Below are 25,421 nucleotides of genomic sequence, written 5' to 3' on the forward strand. Positions count from 1 at the left end.
TTCAGTCACGTCCTCCACTCTTGTTTTGTGACCTCTGCACCTCTCTACCTCACCATTCTCTACTCTGGTCCTACCCACTCGGCTGGACACACTCTCGATGCCTTCATCCTTGCTGATATCGGAGATGCTGCATGCTTCACGCCCAGCGACTCTCAGTGCATTGGAAGGTAAAGCGCCTGCATGCTAGCGCAACGGACGATTCCCCTAATTTGTGAAACCCTCTCTCCACGCGAGCTACCCTTGCTGATAGATCCACACGCCTCAGGGCGCGCACACACAGAACACCCTTCCCATCACTGGCCCTGTACTCCTGCAAGCGCAACCTGCACTTAGGTTCCAGGCTATACTACCCACCATTTGCCCCCTTACCCTACCGCATTGGGTCCCCTCTCGGTGTTCGAAGCTCCACACCCATTGTTGAAAAGGAGTCTTGCGTCCGGGGCCTGTCATATGAAGATATCGAACCAGTCGCGACTACCACATGCATACATAGTTGGAGGTGGTGGGAGCCACGGCGTCAGCATGCCACGGCTCAAAACAGGCCTCTCAGAACCATGGAAAGGCCACAGCCTACCAAGGCCCTGGTCACGCAGTTGGTTGGTCCATCAAGCATTACACAAGGCACAAACCCTGTCATCATAGTACCTTTCAGCTTCTCGCAGCCGTGCCCACTGTGCCTATTACTGCTCAAAGGGGAATGCTAAATCATGTTGCCCCTGTGCCCACTGTGCCTGTTACTGCTCAAAGTGGAATGTTAATTCAAGCTGATCCTATGCCCAATGTGCCTGGTCTCTTACCGAAGGCTATTGTTGGGCCAGTTGCCCCGGACAGTGCTGGCCACAAGAATGCACTCCCCCTCAGCTGCGCCCTTATCAAAGCCCCCTCGCTCCCAACCCATGCACTGGACATTCATGACTTCATTGCCAGCCATAATCTTGATTCATTAATTATTAGTGAAACTTGGCTTCTTGAAGTATCAGGACCTGCCCTCTCACTAGCCCTCCCTCAGGGCTACACCATTTTCTGGCAAGATCGCCCCCTCCAGAAGGGAGGAGGTGTAGCCCTGATAGCGAAAGAGTCCATACATATTAGGAAAGTGCAAGATGATTTGGGCTCCAACGACGACTACCTGCTCCTCAGTCAATCCATCACCAAGCTGTACCATCACTCTCCACATAGTTTGCCGACCTCCAGGCCCAGTAACAGACTTCCAGGACGCCCTACTATATGTCATCTCCAATAACCTAAAAACAAAATCCAAGGCCATCCTGCTAGGGGATCTCAATCTAGGTCTTCATGACCCGTCAGACTCCCAAGCCACTAGTCTCAACAAATCCTTATCCTCCTTAGGATTCCAACAAGCAGTTAAAGTGCCCACCCACATCAAGGATTGCACCCTAGACTGGGTCGCACATCACAACTGCCACCCCCCCACCCCCAACCATTACAGCCATCTCGCCCATTCCATGGTCAGACCATCACTCCATCTGTTTTAATTTGAACATCGCCAAAGAGCCATCCCAGTCAACTCACTCCCTCCTGCCGCATTCAGAAGTGCCCATCAGCTCACTAAGGAAAGGCTTCTCTCCTTCCTTATGACGCCTGCCTTCCAAGCTCTGTTTTTCAAGGACCCAGAAATCCTTGCCTCCACCTATATCAACTCCATCACCCAGGCAGTGGACGCCATTGCCCCAATCAACCTCAAGAAAACCAAGTGTAATAAACATACAAATACCTGGTTCTCCTCTGAACTTCTCGAGATGCGCGCGTGAAAAACAGCTGCACACTCCGCCTGGCTAGCCAAACCTTGTGACTCTACTAAAACTGCATTTAAATCCATTACCAAAGACTACAAAGCAGCCATTATCAAAGCCAAAAGTATTTCTCCAGCATGGGTCTGGCATGGATTCACATGCTCATGAATATTCCCCGTCGTCAGGCTGGGAATCCTCGGTAAAGAAAAATAGTATCAGTTTCGTTTCTGATCTGTCTTTCGTAGTAGTAACCAATCACTGATCTCTGCGTCATACTGACCACAGCCAATGACTGCCATCTCCCTAAGCCCCGCCTCTGGCAGCCATCTTCAGAATTTTACCGCACGTTCAAGTGTTGGGAGTCCTCGTGCTTAGCTCTCGAGCTTTTGCTGCGTGTTTCGCGCTTTTTCAGGTGAATTTTCACATTTTTTCAGTTAATCGAGCCTCAAGCTCCACCGTTTCTACTCCCGTTAACAGGTACCCTTTGCAGGATTTTCCTACGCCCCTCAAGGGTGAAGATTTCGTCGAATCAACCTCTTGGAGGATTCCAGAAGATTCGCGGCCTACTTCGAGATGGCCCAGGACGCGAGTTCGTCACCCGGACCCAAGCTGTTTCGCAGCTGCCCTGGATGCGGGCTGCAGAATGTGTTTAAGGAGGCCAAACATTTGCGATGCCTCTACTGTCTTCATGGGGACAAGACTCATGTAGAGAAGGACTGCCAGTTCTGCAAGAACTTGTCGGAGTGGACTATGAGGGACCGTCGATCCCGTCTCGACAGCTGGTTGGAGAAGGGCTCAACGGGTGAGAAGAAGAAGAAAGGGTCCGAGCGGGCTTCTAAGTCCTGTGCGGGCGCCCCGGCGACGGGGGCCCAACACCAGGCCAAGCGTCACGAGTCCGCTGGCTCCAGGAGCGCCGAAAGGTCGGGCTCTTCGGTCGCCAGGCAGGGCGCACCTTCCCCGGCACCGTCAACCATGAGCCAGCGCTCCGGTTCGGGGAAGAGGAAGTCCGAGACCCCGGGTAAGCTTCGGGAGAAGCCCCGTCCGATCTCGGGAGAGGGGGAGCGAGGCGTCGCCCCTCCCCCTAAGGAGAAAGCCCAGGATGCACCTAAGGTGGTGAAGGCCCCTACCCAGCAGGCAAAGGCCTCTATCGAGGCGATTGCGGCGACTCTGGCCAAGCCGGCAGAGACCCCGCCAGCGGAGACTGCCTCCGGGACTAGAGTTTCCCTGCCACCAAGGAGGGAATCCTCTTTTCAGCCCATCCTCATGGCCTCCGTGATGGAAAAAGGTAGGGGGGCACGGTAGCCTCCTCGAGCTCGGAGTCAGCCTCGGAGGGGCAACTGACCAAGGACGTGAGTAATCTCGAAGTCCAATTCGAGAAGGTTCGGTCCCGCAAGGAAGATCCTCGGGAGATAACCGAGGAAGACGACGATGGCGAGGAAAAGCAGCCTTCCCTTCCGGCGCAGCGGGAACCTAGGCCTCAGGATAGCTCGGCGGCCATTTTGTTTGTGATCCAGTCCTTATGCTCTGAGATAAGGAAGAGATTACCACGGCCCAGGCCGGAGGACCCGCAACCTGGCCCGTCGGGAAGTCCTCAGAACAAACGACGGAGGACCCAACCCTCTCCTCCGCTCGCCCCCGTAAGGCCTGCAGTTCCCTCCTCATCCTCCCACGAGTCGGGAGATGACGGTGCGGTGGGCTCGACGACGGGTTCTGAGGGCGACGACGACAGAACAGGTCTCCCGTCTCCTGTCGCTCGGGCATCTCCGCCCGACGAGATTGGCTCATTCCACGCCATGATCGCCAGGGCGTCCGAATTGTTCCAGCTCTGCCCGGAGGAGCAGAAAAAGGAAGGTTTCCTATATCAGCGCCGGGAGGCCGAGAGGAAGACTGTCATCGCGGTGCCTCTAATCGATGACATCTGGGAGGAGGGCCTGTCGGTACTCAAGAACCCCTCCACGGCACCAGCCAAACGGGACCGGTACGAGAAGAAGTACCGGGTCCCTGAGACAGCTCCCCTGTGCCTCAGGGCCCAGCCAACGCCGACTCAGTCGTCTCGGCGGCGGCAAAGAAGAAAGCGGCGGGGTCAGGAGCCTCAACGTCGAATTCCCCTCCGGACGGCGAGGGAAAGAAGTTGGACGCCATGGGGCGACGGGTCATTTCGTCGGTGGCAACGACGATCAAAGCGGCCAACGCCCTGGCGATCGTGGCCCGTTACGACAGGGAGCTCTGGTTTGAGCTGGCCCCCATATTGGACTTCCTACCCGACGACAAGAGGTCAGAGGCCCTGGAAATACTTCAAGAAGGCGAGGTGGCGTCGGACCACGCCATAACGGTGGCAACCGATATTGCCGATACCGGGTTCTGCCAGCTGGGCAACGGAGTTTGCCTACGACGACGGAGTTGGCTCCGGGCGACCGACTTCCGTCAGGACGTCCAGACCAGGGTGTTGGACATGCCGTTCGACGGCAGCAACTTGTTCGGGAAGGCGGTGGATGAATACCTCCAAGCCATAAAGACGGAGACGCAGATGGCCCGCGCCCTAGGAGCCCTTCAGCAACGACGGCCCTTTCGGAGCTCTGGAGGCAGACAGGGGGCCTTCAAGGGATCCAGCGGTGGCTCGTCCTACAGCCAGGCGGCAAGCTCCTATTCTCAGGAGGCCTACAGGGGTCGCAGCAAGCAGGGAGCGCCTCACCCCCGTCGGCAAGGTGGCCAGGACGGCAAGGCCACCACCTCCAAGCAGGACTGAACCGGCCGTGGCCTCGGGCCCCCACCAAAGCACCCCGGTGGGAGGCCGGCTGACGAAGTTTGTCGGCGTGTGGAAGTCCATCTCCACCGATCGTTGGGTGCTGGATACCCTGGCAAGAGGACACTCTATCGAATTCCTGAAGAAGTGCCCTCACGTTCCACCTGTGGCCAGGAAGGAAAATCATGTCCCGCAACTGCTGTTGGAAGTACGGGCGATGCTCAGGAAAGGCACCATCGAGCCCGTCCCGAAGAGACTCCGGGGCTCTGGGGTGTACTCAAGGTACTTCCTCGTCAGGAAGAAGACTGGCGGCTGGCGCCCCATCCTGGACCTTCGTCGTTTGAACAAATACATCAGGTCACAAAAGTTCAGGATGGTCACCCTCCAGCACGTGCTGGGAGAGCTGGAGGAAGGCGACTTTCTATCGTCGCTGGACCTGGAGGATGCATACTTCCACGTTCCCATCCTCAAACGTCACCGAAAGTTCCTCAGGTTCGTCGTCCAGGGACGCCACTACCAATTCAGAGCACTGCCGTTCGGATTGAAGTCGGCCCCCAGGGTCTTTACCAAGTGCCTAGCACCTGTGGCGGCGCAGCTACGCCTGCAGGGGATTCACGTCTACCCCTACCTGGACGACTGGCTCATCCGCTCAAGGACAAGGGAACTCGCCGTCGAACACACTGCGAGGACCGTCCAGCTACTCGCAGACCTGGGATTCGCCATAAATTACCCAAAGTCTCACCTGGTGCCGTCGCAGGTGGCCCTGTTTCTGGGAGCGAAGCTCGATACAGTGAGGCGCCTGGCGGCACCGTCGGAAGAACGGACGAAGACCATTCTGGGCAAAGTGCAGCGCCTGCTAGCCACGGACGCGGCCAGGGTGAGGTCCATCAAGTCCCTCCTGGGGATGATGCCCTTTTGCATCTACCTGGTGCGCCTATGCAGACTACGGATGCGCCCTCTTCAAGAATTTCTCGACGCCCGTTGGATGCAGGCGACGGGCACCTTCGAAGACAGGGTCCCCCTCAACGAGGTGTTCCGGCGGGCGATTCAGTGGTGGGGCGTTCGAGCGCACCTCACGGCGGGCAAGGACTTTCAGACGCCAGCGTACCAGGAGACGGTGACGACAGACTCTTCCCTGGAAGGTTGGGGCGCCCACACCGGAGATCTCCACGCAAGAGGCCTCTGGCTCCCGGAGGAGAGGCTCCTGCACATCAACGTCCTGGAACTCCGATCCGTGTTCTGGGCTCTCAAATCGTTCCTCCCGTCGCTCAAGGGCAAGGTGGTGCGGATCTTCACAGACAACACCACGACAATGTTTTACATACGGAAGCAGGGAGGCACCAGATCCCCAGCCCTATCCAAGGAGGCACAGGATATGTGGCACTGGGCGGTCGCCCAGGGGATGTTCCTGATTCCCTTCCACCTTGCAGAAGAAAGAAACACCATCTTCGACTCGCTCAGCAGGGAGCTGTGCGTGTGTCGCGAGTGGGAGCTGCGCCAGTATCAGGTGGATCAACACTTCCGACGATGGGGCAAACCCCAAATCGACCTGTTCGCAACAGTGACGAACTCGAAGTGCAAGAGGTTCGCCAGCAGGTTTCCCCAGCCGAGAAGCATGGGCGATGTGTTCTTGTTCCCCTGGGACGGCCTATACCTGTATGCGTTCCCTCCGTTGCCGTTGTTGCTTCGACTCATCAACCAGCTCAAGAGGTCCCGGTGCAGGATGATCCTCGTCGCACCGTCGAGGCCGAGGCAGATCTGGTTCCCGGACCTTCTGGACTTGTCAACGTCCCCATCCATCAAGCTGTCGGCGGACGCGGATCTTCTCTCCAGAGAAGGAGGCGCCATCTTCCACCAGGACCCGGCGTCGCTGAACCTGCAGGCTTGGCTCCTGCAGCGCTAGAGTTTGGAGGGTACGATATACCGGCCGACTGCAGAGAGGTTCTTGCAAAGGCCAGGGCGTCCTCGACTCTCAAATGCTACGGTCACAAGTGGAAGAGGTTCTCTATCTGGTGCTGAGCACAGAAGATCAACCCCCTACGGATTACGGCCCCTCAAGTGCTGCCGTACCTGCTATTGCTGGCAAAGGCTGGGCTAGCCCATGCCTCCATTAAGATTCATCTGACGGCGATCTCCAGATATACCAGAACCACAGGACTTACGTCCCTGTGGTCCCATCGACTGGTGAAAGAGTTTATGAAAGGACTGTTCCGGTCGTTCCCGCCGGTGAAGGCCCTGGCCCCGGCGTGGTGCTGACCAGGCTCATGGGGCCCCCATTCGAGCCGATGCACTCCGCACCGATGAAGTTTGTGTCGTGGAAGACTGCATTCCTGGTGGCCATTACCTCTGCACGACGAGTGGGAGAGATCCAGGCCCTATCCTGCAAAGCACCGTACTTGACTTTCCATGCCTCGAGGGTGGTGCTTAGGACGCACCCCTCCTTTATGCCCAAGGTGCCGTTGGACTTCCATCTTAACGAGCCCCTCGTGTTACCTGTTTTCTTCCCGTCTCCTTCGTGGCCGGCCAAGAGGACTTTGCACTCGCTGGATGTGGCTAGAGCGCTGAAGTTCTACGTGGACCGCACGAAGAGTTTTCGGAGGACATCACAGCTGTTTGTGAACTTTGGACCTGTGAATCAAGGGAAGGCTCTCTCGAAGTCTATTTCCAGATGGCTCTCCGGCTGCATCATGCACTGCCACCGGTTGGCTAACCGACCGCTGCCAGGCCGTCCGAGAGCCCATTCGACCAGAGCGATCGCTGCTACTACGGCGTTCTTATCTGGTGTGCCCCTGCTGGACATCTGCAGGGCTGCTACGTGGAGGTCGACGCACACCTTCACGAGATTCTACTGCGTCGATCGGGATTCCAGGGAGGAGTCCAGGGTCTGCCAAGCAGTGCTGCGCAACCTGTTCTCTTAAGGTGAGCCTGGTGAGGAGGTAAGAGATGCTTAATGTTGAGTTTTTTGTATTGCTTAATGTGGAGCCTTTCGCCACCCCCCGTGGTTGTGCATGTGTGTACTGCTATTTATTCTTATATTCATGAACATGTGAATCCATGCCAGACCCCATGCTGGAGACGGAACAAGTTACTTACCTGTAACTGTTGTTCTCCAGCATGGGTCTGGCATGGATTCACATGCGAACCCTCCCGCCTACCCCTCTGCGGCTCTTCACTTGGTCATACTGCCACTTCGCGTGCTACCAAATCTGAAGATGGCTGCCAGAGGCGGGGCTTAGGGGAATGGCAGTCATTGGCTGTGGTCAGTATGAGACAGAGATAAGTGATTGGTTGTTACTACGAAAGACAGATCAGAAACGAAACTGATACTGATTTTTCTTTACTGAGGATTCCCAGCCTGACGACGGGGAATATTCATGAGCATGTGAATCCATGCCAGACCCATGCTGGAGAACAACAGTTACAGGTAAGTAACTTGTTCCTTCTTTTAACACTAGGATAGCGAACGCCAAATCCAGAACCAGAGAAATCTTTGCTATTTTCAGAGAATTGGAATCACCAGCCCCCATGCCACCGGACACCTCCAAAAAATCAGACTGGTGTAATAGTATCCAGGCAGCCATGCTTGACAAGCTCAACGTCTTGCAAAGCAAAATCATTGCCCACCAAGAGGCCCCAAGCCAACAAATGGTGGACCTCCACTGCATAACCTCCCATGACTCTTCCCCCCCTTTTCATTCAAGGAAATGAATGAACAGGAAGTCATCGCCCTCATTAAAACAATCAAACCATCCAACTTTAGGGGGGACTCTTGTCCCGTACAACTGATCAAAGAACGTGCCTCCACGCTTGCCCCTTTCCTTACTGCATTTATCAATTCCTCCTTCACATCTGGACTTGTCCCGGCATGCCTCAAAGAAGCCTGGGTACGCCCTCTTCAAGAAATCCACACTTGACCCAACCATCCCAGGGACTACATGCCTATTAATACAGTCCCCTTCCTATTGAAACTCCTGGACAAAGCAGCCTTTCTGCAGGTCCAAAACTTCCTGGAAGCCATTCATCTTCTGGGTCTTCACCAATCAGGTTTCCGTCCCGGCCATGGGGCCGAATCCGCACTTCTAGACCTTAAGAATCAGATTGATGATCTCAGAGATGCCGGTAAACCGGCACTCCTCCTACTACTCGACTTATCGGCAGCTTTTGATATGGTGGATCACAATACCCTCTGCCACCTACTCTCATCCTCTGCCAACTTCTCACCGAAGGCTACTGCTTGGATCGCGTCCTTCGGTAGAGTGATGAAAGTCTTCTCGGACCAAGCATGCGTCAACCCAGACCTGATCAAATGCGGTGTCCCGCAGGGCTCCTGCATTTCTCCTACCCTGTACAAACCTCTTCATGAGGCCACTATTCAACTTCATGGACATGTTAGGCATATCCTATACCAACTATGCTCATTCCCCTCACCAGTGACTATAAAGCTGACGGGGAAAATATAATCTCCATTTGCTCCAAAATTCAAGCGTGGATGGCAGAAAACGGGCTCTGCCTTAACGGCCAGTAAACTGAACTGTTACTTATTGGATCTCTGGCAACCTTAAACTCCTTTACCATTGACAATACTCGTATGCCTGTGTTGCAGGTGGTCAAAACCTTGGGTGTCGTCTTAGATTCCAATCTTACCATGAGCAGACAGGTCAGCGCGATCGCATCTTTGGCGGCATACCACTCAAAACTGCTCAATGCAGCCAGACCCTTCCTATCTACTGAGAACTGCCTCACCATAGCAAGAGCCATAATCGGTTCCCGGTTGGACTATTGCAACGCTCTCCTAGTAGGAATTTCTGCTAAAAACATCAGGAAACTCCAGACCATAGAGAACAATGCCCTCTGGGCCGCCACCGGCATCTCAAGGAGGGAACATATCTCTGTTGCCAGGAGACTAGTCCATTGGCTCCCCATCAAGGAGCGCATCACCTCCAAATCCCTCACTATCACGCACAAATGTCTTCAAAACAAGGCCTTCCTGTACCTCCCCCAAAGTTTTGCTAAACCCATCTCGGACAGACCCACAAGAACGGCATACACAAACATGGTCACCATGCCTAAAACCTTGAACACTAGGGCAGGAGGCTCTAGCTTCCCTTTCATTGCTGCGGCTCAATGGAACGGAACTCCGTTCCTCCGCACCTAAGGAGCATTGAATCTCACATTGCCTTCAGGAAAGCCATTAAAACGCTCTTGTTTGTATAAAGGGGCTTCAGAATTTCCTGTTGCCCCCCATCTCCTGTCTATCCATGTACTCAGGCTCTGTAAACCCTATGCGTGGCTGTGTATTGTGAATTATGCAACTTTTACATGCATCTGTTTTCTTGCATTTTGCTTAGGTTTCTGCTCTCTGTAACCCACGAGGAATCTTTCGCAAGCTGTAACTATGTCTCCTGCTTGCAACAGTGCCTCGATGCCTTTGGGCTGCAGTGCGCTTTACAAATACAACAATAAAAAAAATTAAAAAGGGGGACTGAGGAGTGGCACCAGCGGGTGGAGTCAGGGGAGCGCATTCTTCCAGGGCCGCGCCCCGGCACACATCTAAATTTAAAGGGGAAGATGTTTTTTTTGGTGAAAAAGGTTCCGTCTCTAGCGAGGGATGCCCATACAGTATGGAGGAAAGGGGAATATCGACTAGGAGTACTTTAGTCACTACGGTGAGTAACTTATAATTTATTCTACATCTTGATCTGTCTTGCACTGATATGGCTGCTCGGCTTACAAACTGCTTACTGGCCGAGGGTGGATGGATGACCAGGAACAGGCTGAAATTGAATGCTGATGAGACAGAGGTGCTGATAGTTGGATCTGTCTCCCATTCTTTGTTCTGGACCCCTCACTTCTGGCCTGCTAGATTTGGATCCTGTCCAGGGCAGCTACTGTGGTGAAAGAAATGCAGGCATCCCTGTCAATGTCTGACCAGGTGGCAGCTGTTTGTCAGGCTGGCCATCTCAAGTTAAGAACCCTCCGTAAAGTCCTGCTATTTATTCCCTCTCAATTTCATGCTCCTGTTTTATCTGCTCCAGTCATAAGCAGTATAGACTATTGGCTCAACCTGCCTTTTTGATTCGTCAACTCCAGCTGTTGCAGAATATGGCTGCCGAGCTGTGCTCACCTCCCCTTTTTGGTTCTCACATGACTTCCCTTCTATGTCCGCTGCACTGGCTCCCTGTTGGAAAGCATTTGGTGTTCAAATCTCTGTGTATTGTCCATAGAGCTTGTTACAGACTGGGGCCTGAATATCACCAGAAGAAAACTGTGTCATGTCCCCTCCAGAGCACTTCGCTCTGTCTTCGCCAATGATTAATTTCCCCCGGATAAAATATTCCCGGATAGGCGGTTGCGCATTCTCTGTTTCTGCAGCAAAGGCCCTAAACTCTCTCCCATTCTCCCTTCGCGCGATGACTAATCACCTCTACTTTCGCCAATCCCCGAAGACTCTTCTTTTATAAATGTAATTGACCCTGTCTATGCTGGCTACTTTTTGTCTCTTAGTGCTAAAATGCCATCGGGCGACCGCTGCACTTAATAAATTCTAGTAACATAACATCTGTTCCCTTGCCCCAGCACTCGCTGATTTCTGCAACCACTCTGTTGCATCTGCTTCTTTTCCCTCTTCTCTCAAGCACTCCCTTGTGCACCCTCTCCTGAAAAAGCCTTCTGCTGACCCCTTGTGTCTGGCTAACTACCACCCCATCTCTATCACGCCCTTCCTTGGGAAACTCCTGGAGAAGTTGGTCTCCCCCCAACTGACCCTGCATACTGAGCTCGTGGGTTGCTTGCACGGCCATCAATCTGGATTCTGAGCATCCAGAGGCAGGGAAACTGCTCTCCAGAACACTTGTGATGAATTGCTTGCATCTCTTGATTGTAACTCACCCGCTGTTCTCATTCTACTCAGTCTCTCCTCTGCCTTTGACACGGTCAACCACTCCATCCTCCTAAAGTGGATCCATGATACCCTTGGTATCTCATGCCGGGCACTGGACTGGTTGACCTCCTTCCTCACTTACCGTCCCTCCCAAGTGATCCTGGGTTCCTTCTGCTCCTGTCACCTCTATCTCCACTTGTGGCATTCCTCAGGGCTCTATCCTTTCGCCTTGGCTCTTTATCTCGCCCCTCATGCTCACCTGATCTACACCTTCTGCCCGCATTTCCAGTGCATGACACCCAACTTTTCTTCCAACTCCCTTTTGCCTCTGTTCCTACTTCCTCTGTCGTTCCTGATTGCCTGTCCGCTATCCAGTCTTGGTGCACATCTAATGATCTCAGTCTCAATGGCAGCAAGACTGAGATCCTTCCTATCGGGACTCCTGTTCCCTGTTTCCTCCCTTCATTCTGGCTACCCTCTATGAAATGAAATTGAAATAACATTTAATTATTTATATTGTGTATATGCTATGGTGTCCATTTCTTCTTAACATAGCATCTTTTTGATAACGGAGGAATTAGAGATTGACTAAAATTACTTTTAACATGGTCTCTTTTCTCTTCTTTATATAAATGTACAATGTTGTTGCCAGACAGAGGAAGCATCTCTCCCTCTTTTGGGCATGTCTGGGATTAGCTTTCTGTGTTATATAATTACTGCACCGTTAAGCGCCATGGCCTGGCTGACGAAAACATTGTTTTCTTATTGGTGGGCAAAGAAAACGAAGTCTGAGAGAGGCAGGAATAAGTAGCAGTGGGGTAGACTTGTGGTAAGAAAAGCATGAGGATGGGGAAAGATCCTTTGAGTAAGAATCTGAATAATATTCAGTTGCCCAAGAGGATAGGGAAGCCTAAATCTACAGCGGAGTAAAGCTTTTTTTGTCCATTGAATTTATCATATTTTTTCTTTTGGCAGACAAGACAGACCAAACTTGAGCAATGTCAAGAACATGCAGCAGAAAAAATGCTAAAGAAAGCATCCAAAGAGGTTTACCAGCTGCGTGGTCAAAATCAGAAGGAGCCTGTTCAGGTGCAGACCTTTAGGTACGTGTAAGCACGGGGTTTGGAAAATTGAAGAGATCACTTTTCTGTTTTTTTTTTCCTTTTGTCATGAACCATCTTGTGATTAATGTGTTGAGAAAAAAACTCCACTGATCATGCATTCGAAATAGTACTTTGCCCCAATATCTTGTACAACATGGAGCCTTTTGTTAATGCGTTGTACATTTCAATCAGGATAAAAGCATGACTTGTGCATATTTAGATTTTCATCAGAAAAAATACAAACTTTTACTTCAGCTTTTTAAATAAAGGTTCTGTGTGTTAAAATGTAAAGTTGGTTGGAGCAAGTCACTAAATATTGCTTTTGTGCTCGGTGCAATTGCTTCTGTGGCCACCCATAAATTCTGCACTCATGTCGATCCAAATAGAATCACACAGGTGGCACATGCAGTTTTCCCCACCTTTTCTTGGACCCACAAATATATTTGCCACAAAAGAATAAGGAAACAAGGTACCCATCTGTGAAGGTGAAAAGTGACTTTGTATTATATTTCTTTTGACTTTTATCAATGAAACAGGTGAATGTTGCGAAAAGTGAGCCACTTTCTGGAGCAAAAAAATGTAAAGTTTCAAAATAGGAGTATGTTGCTACATTAATTCCCTTTATTGTGAATCAATTTAGAGTGTGTGTGGATTTGTGTCCCTCATTAACACCCAGACCTTCCCAACCACTCTAAACATCTATTTCTTATATGCCTAGTGGGAGTGTCTGACAGTACACCCAAAACCCGCTCATTAACAGGCAGGGTTTCTTGTTGTATATTGCTCCCGGCCACCCCACCCTTTTTATTACAGTTTTGTGAAACAAGTACAATCTGCGCTAGTTGCAATTTACTTGGCCACAACTGCGTTTACTGTTACTAAAATGCTTCGTGAATTGCCCTGTCGTTTATTAACAGGATTGTCATTGAAACTCTGACAACTCGCAGATCTTCAACATTCAGAATTTGTGGTGGATCTTTAGGTTTGCAACATTCATTTCTTATAGATGTGTACTGTGCATGATATTGCCATCTAGTAGTCGGCAACATATCCAAAATCTTTTATGGTGTATCTAACTTATAGAATGCCTGTGATCACAGCACTCGCACTCCATATTAACAAAGGCACACAAATCAAACGCACAAACCTGCCGCTTCAGTAAGTGGAAGCGTTTTGTCATTTGGTGTGTGGCAAACTCTCAATCAGTCTAATAGACCGCACACCGCAAAACGTGGTTACATATTGACTTTATCTCTTTGATTCAGGGCTGAAGATATTGGGTGCATTAGCATACACCATTTCACAGCACACATTTTCATGATGGAGAGTGCCAGTCATAAAAGCTTTCATGGAAGGGGTCAAAGGAATACATCCACCATTAGTCAGAACAGTTCCCGGGTGGCACCTAAATACTTTGTTGCATGGGTTTATGCTTCCACCGTTTTAACCAAATTTGCAAGTGCTCCCTTAAACACCTTACATAAAAAGTAGCGTTCCCCATTGTTATCCCCTGTAAAGCAAACTGTAGGCTTCATCAGTGAATGAACCATGTGTTACTATCCACAAAGATAAAGTGACACATCTGCGTTTCTCATCAAAATACGTGTCCAAGTTTTATGTAAATCAATCCATTGAGTTACTGGCATTGTTTCAAAGACCAACACAAGTGGAAAACATCTTTACACTCCCTTGATGCACAGAGCGGCAAATGTTCCCTATGGATAGAAGAAAGGCTACACAGAAAAGTCTGTTTTTTGTGTCTTTTGGAACCGGTCAGGAGGGCAGGTTTGTCAGTGAAGTCAGTTAAAGCAAGCATCCAAGAATGATCTAGTCTAACCCAAAAGAGTGTTGAAGACAAGCAAAGGGCTCATTTTAACAGAGGTACAGGGGCTGCACTGGTGTTATGTCTAATATCCCGCTGGATATCTACAAAACGGCAACATGTACTTCCATGCATACTTTCACAAATACATACTGTATTGACACTCATGACATGATAGGTTATTTATAACGCGCTTAATACCCAGAGGTTTCTAAGCACGGACCTGGGGATCGAACCTGAGTTGCTCCGTGTCGTCTTGCTTCCAAGACGAGCACGTTGCCCCTGGGCTATCCTCCCAAGACAAGGCACTCAAAGGCAGCTGCGCAAGTGAGACGAGAGGTTTTAAGTAATTTAGTTTCAGTAGTGCCACCTGCACACCCACCATCAAATGGAATCTATGCACTGAATGTGAATCTAAACAGAATGTTACTTACGTAGTTATTATTTTTCTGGTGCCTGTATGCATTTAGTCACATGTGCATGCAGACTGACCTCGATACTGGGGGCTCTCACGTTCTGAAACTATAAAACAGCAACGCTCTCACTACTCTGCACGGAAAATAGTGTGAGGGCGTAAGCACCACGGGGCATAATGATGCGTTATTTATATAGCGCCTTAATCCAAAGCGCTTTACAGAGCACATATTTACATACAATATCACCCAACTGAAATTGGTACTCATTTATCGACCTCGGAAGGATGAAAGGCTGAGTTGGCCTTGCCGGGATTTGAACCTGCAGATCACGCTAAGATCGCAGCAGAGAGCGCTCAACCCGCTGAGCTATTTTACCAGCCTATGCATACCTAGCGTAGTGATACTGTGACTGGAATGCCCCCATCGACTCCAACTATTACTTCTAAAGAAGTAAACCATGATATTTTGGACCTCTCCAGAACAGTCGTTTCATCCTCTTCTCCCTCTGACCCTCTCTCACACGCCTCTGGCACCCAATCTCACAAAATGCGCACAGTGACCGGCTCTCACACTCGACGCTTCATACCGCACCACTTCTCCATCGGTCCAACCTCCCATCCTTTCCCACGCCTACCTCCAGATGCTTCCCCCCTCTCCCGGTCTACACTCCCTTGCTCTCGATTTCTCACCCAGTATACCACAACCCCCAGCTCCTGCCAGAACCGAACCAGAAACAACTCGCCTAACCTCTCACACCACAATTGCACCACTCGCCCATCCCCTGACCTCCCCCACCACATCTCTCATGCCTACCACTGCCCACCTACTTTTCTCGCTCCACCACTCACCCAACCCTCAAAGTGCACATACATCCAGACCCCCCACAATCCCTCTTTGTCAGTCTCATCCACTCAGACCAATCCTACCACCCTGCCATCCCTTTCTCTATCCGCACACCAGCCCCTCCTCCCACTGCTTCCCCCTTCCCTCGCTTCTGATCACCAATGCTGGAACAAAGTCAAGGTACTCCACTCCCCGACCTGGCCAAAGCCCTGCTTCTCTGTCCCCCAGCGACGCTGACCTGTGGTAGACCCATAACCATTGAATACTTTGACTCCTGGCTTAAAGAATCACTAATTCCTCTCACGCACACAGCCCCTTGCAAAGGACCGCCCCCCAAATAGTTCACACCCCACCTAAAGACTTTCAAAAACCTAAATAACTATCTTGACCCTAAATGGCGAGCATCTAAAACCAATCTCTATAGATCTATGTTCGCCTTCCATCACTGTAATTGCAAAACCGAGATCCGAAAGGCTTAGATTACAATAAGCACATTTTGAACTGTGGTAGCAGCAGCAAAGAACTCACTAGATCATCTTGGCAATCGTAAAACCTACTTGCACCTCTGCCCAAACCACTCTGACAAAAACGCTCTGTGACTCACTATCGCTTTATTTTTACAACACAGCACTTGACAGGATGGCCACCCTTAACACCAAACTTTCCACCCTCACCCTCTGCCCAACACCTACCCCTCCCGATCCCATCGCCTGATGACCACTATGCCAACCTTCGACTCTTTCCAACCCATCTCGAGAGACGAGTTCCTAGACCTATCCAGCAGCAGACCCTCCGGCTCCCCCCTCAACCCCTGCCCGCCTCTCTTCTGAAAGAAATATTCTCCTCTACTTGCGCATGAGAACATGCAAGATCCATACTAAACGACAGCCTCACCTCTGGCACCTTTCCAGAACCCTTTAAAATAGCACATGTCAAACTGCTTCTAAAAAAGGCATTCCTCAACCTCACTGATCCGAAGAATTACAGGCCCATCGCCAGATTTCTAGTGAAACTCATTGACTGGGCTGCCTACTCCCAGCTCAACTCTTTCGTAGAATCCAACAAACTACCCGACCCCGCATAATCAGGCTTCAGACCACGCCATGGAACAGAAACCACTCTGATCTCGATCTGGGATGATCTCAAAGTCACGGCAGACTCTGATGGTTGCGCAGCACTGATTCTCATTGACCGGTCAGCAGCCTTTGACACCGTTAACCATTCAATCCTCCTTGACCGCCTCCTCTCCCTAGGAATCCGTGGCTCGGTACTCAAATGGATTGCCGCTTTCCTCAGAAACAGGAAACAAATCGCCTTCCTCTCCCCTTTTGTCTCAACTGCTTGCGCTGTGAATACTGGAGTACCCCAAGGCGCCTGCCTCTCTGCTCTCCTTTTCAATCTCTATCTGACCACTCTACCAGGAATCGTCTACATGCGCAACCTCTCCTGCTACAACTACGCAGGCAATAACCAAATTAGCCTAAGAATTCCTAAAACCAGCACCAGCCCACGTCCCAACCTTGAATCATGCCTCAGTGATATTGACCGATGGATGACCAGAAATCGCCCTTCTCCCACAACCACTCCCATGGCCCACCTCCCTTGGGACCCTCCCACCCCCCTTTCGAAAATAGTCAACCTTGGCTGCACTATGGACTCAGGCCTAACCCTCTCCCGTCAGATCAGTAATGTATCAAAATCCTGTCGCTAACACCTCAAACTCCTTAGATACATTTTCCCTTACCTCACCTATCCCACCAGACTAGCCGCTGTAATGTCTATTGTTATGACGAGACTGGACTATGCCAACGCCTTATACCTGGGAGCTCCGGCATACCAATTTAAGAAACTCCAGAGTCCAAAACGCTGCTGCCAAACTCCTTCTAGCTCTGAGACACAGAGAATACATCTCCCCTGCTCTCTGCACCCTCCATTGGCTCACTGTCGGACGCTGGGCCACCTTCAAAACCCTATGCATAACTCACCAAGCAGTGCACAAGACCAGCCCAACATACCTACAAGAAAATGACACCCTACCTCCCATCACGCACTCTAAGATCAAGCTCTGCCCTCTTACTAGTGATTCCAACCTCCAATTCAGACAAGATTGGAGGATCCGCCTTCTCAACCTTTGCTCCATCCCTGTGGAACTCCCTCCCCCCACACATTCAATACACTCAAGACAACATGGCCTTCCGCAAAGCTCTAAAAATCTGTCTCTTTCCAAAATCCAGATTAAGACCATCTAGGTCCGCTGACACCTTGCAACCTGTGGACAAATGTTCGAGGAGATACCGAGCAATGACACCACTGAAAGCTACTAATACGTGACTGAGTCTATCTAGACGCAAGATATTGCAAAATGCGCAAATGAAATCCAAACAATGGGCTCGTAAGAATAAATCCTCCACTCCTGACTCACCTCTCCTATGGCTATGCTTACTCTCTACTCTACAGCAACACACAATAGAGCGCAGCTACACACCTGAATCAATTTCTGCCTAGCTTCTCACATACGAACAATACTCCACGAACACCTCAAACACCCTGCTAGAACGCACACAGCTATACCCCACGTAAATCAGCCTAGCTGCACACATAAGCGTCCAGAACAGGCCTAACACTGCCAGAATCCAGTCTCGGAGACCAACCTCCAGACTACACACATTCAACTGATCTTAATATCACCACACCTAATTTTAAATGTTAATGTTAAAGGACATTTGTACCGCGCACTATCACCACCGGAGTGGTCCCCTGACGCTCTGGCGGCTCTAAAAGAGGAAGGGAAAGGTGGTTAGTGGGAAGTAGCTGGAAAAGTGCAAGCGAGCAGTGATGTGCTGTTGGCGGCCTCAGCCCGGTGGGTCTGTTGGCTGTGCCTGGGATGTTTTGCGGCCGTCGTGTACTATTGTGCGAGTCTGTGTGTTTTTTGTTTTGTTGTTGCAATGTAGTGAAGTTTTTGCGGTTTGTTTTGCTGTAGGTTTGTGGTTGGGTTTGGTTTGGAGTTTGAGAGGTCTATGCAGAGGAGGAAATTGTTAGGGCAATTGGTTAGTTGGCATCTTTATCCTGAATTGAGGCGCTGGGCTTCTGTAATTTCCCCAGGTAGGGTCCGGGGGCGCCCCTCTGCCTCTGTCTAGATCTTGGGCCGTCCGGCCTTCGAGGTCCCTTTCAAATCTGGCCTCCTCCTCCCCCAGTCTTCCCTTCCCACTCATACGGCTAGCGCACTGGCCCATGTCCACAGCTCAAATATTGTGGTGATTGCTAATATCCCGATAATTCCACTATACTGTGGTACCCGGTGCGGTGGCAACTTACGGACAAATGCAGTTGTTGGGTGGGAAGTTGATTCCGTCTCAGTTTGGGTGTCGCCTGTGTTCCCCTCTAACCGGCGTTCTTCGTCCAGGTGCCCTGGGAGCTTCTTCACATCGGCAGATGTCCACCGCCTGTACTGGGGGTTGTCCGAGTCCAGTTCATTCATCCCTTTCCTTTCCGATTCGGTTTTCAGTTTGAGTCTGTGGTGTTGAAGAGCCAGGCTTTTGGTAATTTCCTAAATTTTAGGTGATTTTTGGTGTTTCTTATGTCTTTTGGGATGTTGTTCCAGGGTTTTGCGATTAAGTGGTAGAAGGAGGTGCCTCCCCGTTTCTTCTTGATGTATGGTTTAGGTTCCAGGCGGATTTTGTTGCTTGACCTGAGGGGTCTTGTTGGTTTGTAGATTTTCTTTTGTAGAAATTCTGCTCCCTGTCCACTGATTGCCCTGTGTGTTATGCACATTGTTTTGAAGGTGATGCAATGTTTTACTGGGAGCCAATGTAGTGTTTTTAAGGCAGGGGTGATGTTTTCTTTTCTTGATAGTTTGAGGAGTAGTCTGGCTGCTGCATTCTGGATCCGTTGTAGTTTCTTCAGGAGGTATTCTGGAATTCCGAGGTAGAGGCTGTTTGCATAGTCGATACTTGACATGATGAGGATGACGATAGTGAGTGTTTTGTGCGTGAAGGAGAGGAAAGGTAGGATTCTTCTTGCTGTGTGGAGGAGGAAGAAACATTTCTTGACTGTTGGGTTTACTTGTGGTACTAAGGTTAGGGTGTTGTCCATCAGGACTCCCAGATTTTTTACTACCTTAGATGGTGATGGTGCGGTTCCGATTTCCGTTGGCCACGGGATGGTGATTTCGTTCTCTTGGTCTTTGGATATGAACATGATTTCTGTCTTTCCTGGATTGATTTTCAGGTTGTTGGCAGCCATTCAGTTGAAGACTTCTTTTAGGCACTTGATTAGGGTTGAATGATCAGCTTGGGTGTCATTGATTTTGTGTGACGATTTGGGTATCATCTGCGTAGTTGTAACATGTGATGTTGTACTTTTTGAAGATTCGGATAACCGGAGTTTGGTAGATGTTGAAGTACAGTGGTGATAGTGAGGATCCTTGTGGCACTCCACCGTCGTTAACGTTTGGAGCGGATTTGAAGGGTTTAATCTATACGGGTTCTGTTCTGTCTGCTAGGAATGATTTAGTCCAGAGTAGTGCTGTGTCTGTTATGCCTATGTCTTCTAGTCTTTTGGTTAGGGTGTCATAACTAACAGTGTCGAAGGCTGCGTAGAGGTCGAGTAGAATGAGGGCTTAAGTTGTGTTTGAGTCTGCGTTGGATTTTAGGTCTTCCCAGATGGATAGTAGTGCTGTTTCCGTTGCTCTTGCGGGTCTGAAACCGGCTTGAGCTTGATCCAGCAGTTGGTGTTTTTCTATGTATTCTTGGGTTTGTTTATATACATAGGTTTCCAGGAGTTTTGCCAGGTAGGGAATGGTTGAAATTGGCCTGTAGTTGGAGAGGTCTTCTGTGTCGCCACTTGTGTTTTTCAGAAGTGGTTTGATATATGCTGATTTGAAGATCTTTGGTACAGTTCCTGTTGCTAGAGAAAGGTTCATACGGTTTCTGTAGTATTCTGCTGGCGTTCCTTGTGCGAGAATTGATTTGAAGATGTCCGGGGGACAGGGATCCATGGGTGATCCAGCTTTCTTGCTGTTTTACCAGCAATGCGAATGCCTCTGCTGATATTTCAGGAACGTTTTTGAGTTTGTGCTGAGCTTCTGTGATGGGTTTGCTTTGCATGTGTATTGTGGTCGGTTGGTATGTTTTGTATGGATTGTCGTATGTCATTGATTTATTTATTTAAGTGGTCTGCCAGGCCGTTGCATAGTTTATCTGAGGGGGTTGGGGTGTTGTCGCAGCCAGGTGGGTTTTTCATCTCTTTAATGATGTTAAACATTTCTTTTTGTGTGTTGGCGGCATTGGTGATTCTGTCATCATAATGCCTTTTCTTCGCCTTTTGAATTTCCTTCTTGTATGTGCGGATTTGTCTCTGGAACAGTGTATTTTTATCCGGGTTGTATTCTTTTCTCCATTCCAGTTCCATTTATTTGTTTTGATGGGGTGAATGGTTTTTCTGGGGCGATTTTGTCGATTGCGTCTGGGATCCATTTGTGTAGTAGCTCCGCTTTCCCGTCTAGGTCAGTTACCTGTAGTTCTGTAGTTCTGTAGTTGACGGTTTGGTTAATTCCAGTTGTTCGAATAGGTTGCTTTCTTTGACTTGTTTCCAGTTTCTTTTTGAGGTGGTTGTGAGTTTAGGAGGTTGGATGCAGACTTGACTAGGCAGAGCGATCACAAATGGGATGATGAGATGGTCGCTCAACAGTATTTGTATTGGCGGTGCCATGGTGATGAGTTTTTCCTCAGCGAAGATTGCGTCGAGGGTGTGTCCTGCCGAGTGTGTTGCCCCTTTGACTAGTTGTCGTAGTTTCATGGTAGTGAGTTGTTCAGTCAGTGAGTTTAGGGAGTTGGCGTGACTGTCTTCAAACCAGATGTTGGAGTCCCCCAGGATGATTAGGTGTTTGTGGTTGATGGCTATATTTGTGGTGGCTTCTATGAAGTTGTCGACAAAGGTTGCATCATATGTCGGTGGTCTGTACACCAGGATGAATGTGACGTTGGTTTTTGGGCTTGCTGTTAGGTGTATTACCATGGTTTCACAGTTGGCGATGTTGAGCGGTTAATCTGTTTCTATTTTCAGATGTCCTTTAAATGCTATTGCAATGCCTCCTCCTTTTTTGATTTTCGTGTTTATTTGGAGGCATTTGAAGTTGGTTGGAAGGCAGCTTTGGAGTGTGATTTTGTAGTTGTCGTCCAGCTATGTTTCTGTGATGAACAGGATGTCAATGCCGTTGTCATCGAGTAGGTCGAAGATCTCTGTTGAGTGTTTTGACATGGATCTTGCGTTTATAAGATTGCAGTGGAGTTTGGGGGTGTCGTTCGGGTTGGACTTTCTTGTTGGGGTTTCCTTCCTGGTCGAACTCTTGCTGAGGTGTGGGTTTTGGGGTGTCAGCATTTTAGAAAAGTTCTTCTATGTTCTGTCTTGGGTTTTTGTTTTCATCAGGTTCGTCTTCCATGAGTTGTGGTTGTCGATTGGAAGTTCTTCTTGCTTTGGTGATGAAAGGTGTTATCGCATCGGAGGTATGTTTGTTGTTTCTTGCGTTATTCATCCTTCTGCGTGATTGTGTGGGGTAGTTTGATGTTGCGGCTTCTAGCGTTGGGTTAGTTTGCTCTGGTGACCCGTGGTCGGCGAGGTAAGGAGTTAAGTAGAGGCATTAGTCTATTCTCTCAGTGTTGGTTCTATTCTTGTTCCTGACTTCGGGGGTGTGTTCTGTAGTTGTGGTTCTTTGTTGCTGTTCCGGACTGTTTGTTGCTGCTTCTATTTTTCTTTCTCTCGGGATGGGTCGTTTGTGCGGCATTGTAAGAGGTTGTTTAGTCTTTATTTGTTTGCTGATGTGCAGTTGGTTCTGCTTAGGTCTGGTTGTCTTGTGGTGGAGGGATGTCCGCTAACCTTTAGGTCTCTGTCTGTGGGTGGTATTTCCGGCTGATGTTGTCGGCTCGTTCAGTTGCTGTCCAGAGAGGGGTAGGGGAGGTGGATTAGGGGTTATATCGTTAGGTGTTCTCAGTGGCTCTCTTTAGTGTCCGTCTCCGTGGTTCACTGCAGTGAGCAAACAGTGAGGGTTTAAGGAGGATATCAGCGGGGTTTGGGAGACCTGTCTAAGCATATGTCAATGAGATCTGAATATTATGCTATGCAATCTAGAACTGGAACCCCTACCAAGCTTGAGAGACCTGTATAGTGGGAGAGAGACCTATCAATGTAATCTACATATCACACAATCCAATTTGGACACAGAGACCCTTGCTAAATTTGAGAGACCTGTATAGTGGGAGAGAGGCCTATCAATGCAATCTAGCTATCACATATTGAACATTTGGACACAGAGGCCCTGTTGGATTTGAGAGAGGCCTGTCAAAGCGTTCTAGATATGGCACAATGCAGAATGCAATTTGGACACAGAGACCCCTACTAAATTTGAGATCTGTATAGTGGGAGAGAGGCCTATCAATGCAATCTAGCTATCACACAGTTCAAATTTGGACACAGCGGCCCTGTTGGATTTGAAAGAGCTGTAAAGGACTATATAGAGGTGGTGGGGTCTGTGCCTAGCTGTTTCGATTTGTACAGTCTTGAGTAATGATTACATTTCTTTTCAGGGTGAAAGGGATGCAGTCGGGATTAATCACCTTATTTATTATGTGTTTAAGTGGTTTGGAATCTGGGGTAGGGTGGTTGCCCTTACACCTGACCCCGGCCACTCCTACCGTATTGGTCCTTGTAGTTGATGGTTGACGGCTGGTCACTGCTTCCCCTGCGGACACCTGCTGACACCTCTTGGAGTCGCCTCTGTTGGAGCCGCCCTTGGCCTTAGGGCCCTTAGCCGCAGGGCTGCACGGGCAGAGGGCTGCCCTGGGAGTAGCGGTGATGAGGGCTGAGAGTGCCAATGGGATGCAGGGGGCGGGGGTGGGACAGGAGGCGGGAGGGAAGGAGAGGCAGGAAGAGGGCGCGGGTTGGGAGAGGGTTTACTAGGGGCCTCGGGCCTTCGCCATATACACATAAATATACCAGATAGCAGCATCTGATAGGGGCAACACTCTGAATCACTTACCTGGGCAGCCTTGGTATAAGAAGGTGCTCCCAGGCAGTGCCGGAGACCAGAGCCCCACACAGACGAGGGCTGGGCCAATCAGGGAAGAGGAAGGCGGATGGATGGATGGGAGGGTTAGTGGATTGGGGGCTGGAGAGGGTCTGGCCGAACTACACGGCTCGGGGGCCTGTAGGAGCCCGAAATTACTTGAAAAAGGTCGCAAACAAGGCCCAAGGGGGTCCTTGTTGCTGGAACGCTCACCTGTGCAGCCTTGGTGTAAGAAGGCGCTCGCAGGCAGTGCCAGAGACCAGAGCCCCCACACAGACGAGGGCTGGGCCAATCGGGATGTGCCAATGTTAAGGATGCAGCTGCCATCAGGCAATAGCTGCTCACATTTTTGAGTGCACCCAAGCACCCTATTATACCCTACTCTCTCGACTGACCTGGACTACGGTCCCCAAGGGCGTTCAACACACAGCGCTTTGATGTCATACCAATGATATATAGAGAGCCTTATAAATGCCAAATAACATACTATATCTACCACTAGATGACAGAACATGTTATGTGACTTCAGACAGATACAAGTACTAAAAGACTATTAATAGGTGAGTAACATTTGTGACATTATATTACTTCTAACAGTTAAGTAAAATAAAATGTTGAATACTAAAAAGAAATCTCAGTGGGAACGTTCAGTATCTTAACATATCATTACTTTTGTGCCATTGGTGGTGGTCCAAAATGTTCCTCGACGTCTGGCACAAGACATTGCTGATGGCAGCCAGGATGTAATATCTCTAAATGCTGATTATTCTTTGCATTTTTTTCTCTGATCACTTGTTCTCTGACTCATCAGGGAGAAGATGGCGTTTTTTACAAGACCAAGAATCAACATACCTCCTCTGCCAGCTGATGATGTGTGACTCACTATGTCACAAACATGAAGTATTTATCCGCCTGTTGTATTTTCATGAAGTTATTAGACTAGTTAAATTCATCTTTTTAAAAGAAAAATGGTTTGCGCAAAAGCAATTAATATACATGTTTTGTAAAAAATAAACAAACGTATGCATATATATAAATATATATTTTATTATACTAGTGACTGCAACGAGGCTTGGTTTTTCCTTGTTGTGACATTGACATCTTCGAAAACAACTTATTTTATAAAAGATTGACTATCTTGTTCAAGAGTGTGTACAGTTTTTATGCTGTTTTATGTGACTAAATAAAGGCTGGAAGGCAGAAACAAAGTGAGTTCAGGTAAATTCACTGTATTGTAACTTATTTATAGTACTTTTTTTCCTTGAAGGAAAATCTAGACGTAATGATAAAATTATGCTCTTCAGTATTTTGTCATGCAGTTGAATGGAACCATTGGGCTGGTTTTGTTTCTGATACCTGAACTGAAAATACTATGTACTTACTGTCACTTTTATCAGCTTTAACTTCTTAATCTTTATATGTGCCTTTATGTACGTTATATTTTTGATCACAGTTTCTGTACCATTAAGATATTATCATGGGCAATGCATTTAATATGGATTAAAACATTTAATATCGCAGATGTGATTCACTGTGTCTGGTCTATTTGCGGGTAAGAGATATCTTAATGTGTCTACTGATAATGAGCTGTTGTTGGTAACCTCAGCATGTGGCATAGGAAAAGGAAATCGATGTCCGCACAAACTCAAATGTTGGGAGCTGTACACAATTGGTAAGCTTTTTGTCAGTGGGAAACGACATGGAACAGGAACGTTTGGCTCCCTGGATGTTTTGGACTACACCTCCAATTAGCCCTAGTCGGCATAATCAATGCTGAGTTTTCATGGGAGTCTTAGTCCAA

General features: G+C 49.3%; 1 protein-coding gene across 1 annotated transcript in view; it reads left to right on the forward strand.

Annotated features, from left to right (window-relative positions):
- The window catches only part of WWC3 (WWC family member 3), a gene marked incomplete at its 5' end in the record, with an annotated part of 1,141,234 nt that extends 1,116,094 nt beyond the window's left edge, over positions 1–25,140 (forward strand). Inside the window, 2 exons of the mRNA XM_069639076.1 lie at positions 12,353–12,480; positions 24,432–25,140. Of these exons, the coding sequence (XP_069495177.1) occupies positions 12,353–12,480; positions 24,432–24,498 (195 nt within the window). The remainder of the gene's footprint in view (positions 1–12,352; positions 12,481–24,431) is intronic.
- Between the last annotated feature and the right edge of the window lie 281 nt (positions 25,141–25,421).

This window comes from Ambystoma mexicanum, chromosome 7q (assembly GCF_040938575.1).
Source record: "Ambystoma mexicanum isolate Mex_15411 chromosome 7q, UKY_AmexF1_1, whole genome shotgun sequence".
Classification (NCBI taxonomy): domain Eukaryota; kingdom Metazoa; phylum Chordata; class Amphibia; order Caudata; family Ambystomatidae; genus Ambystoma; species Ambystoma mexicanum.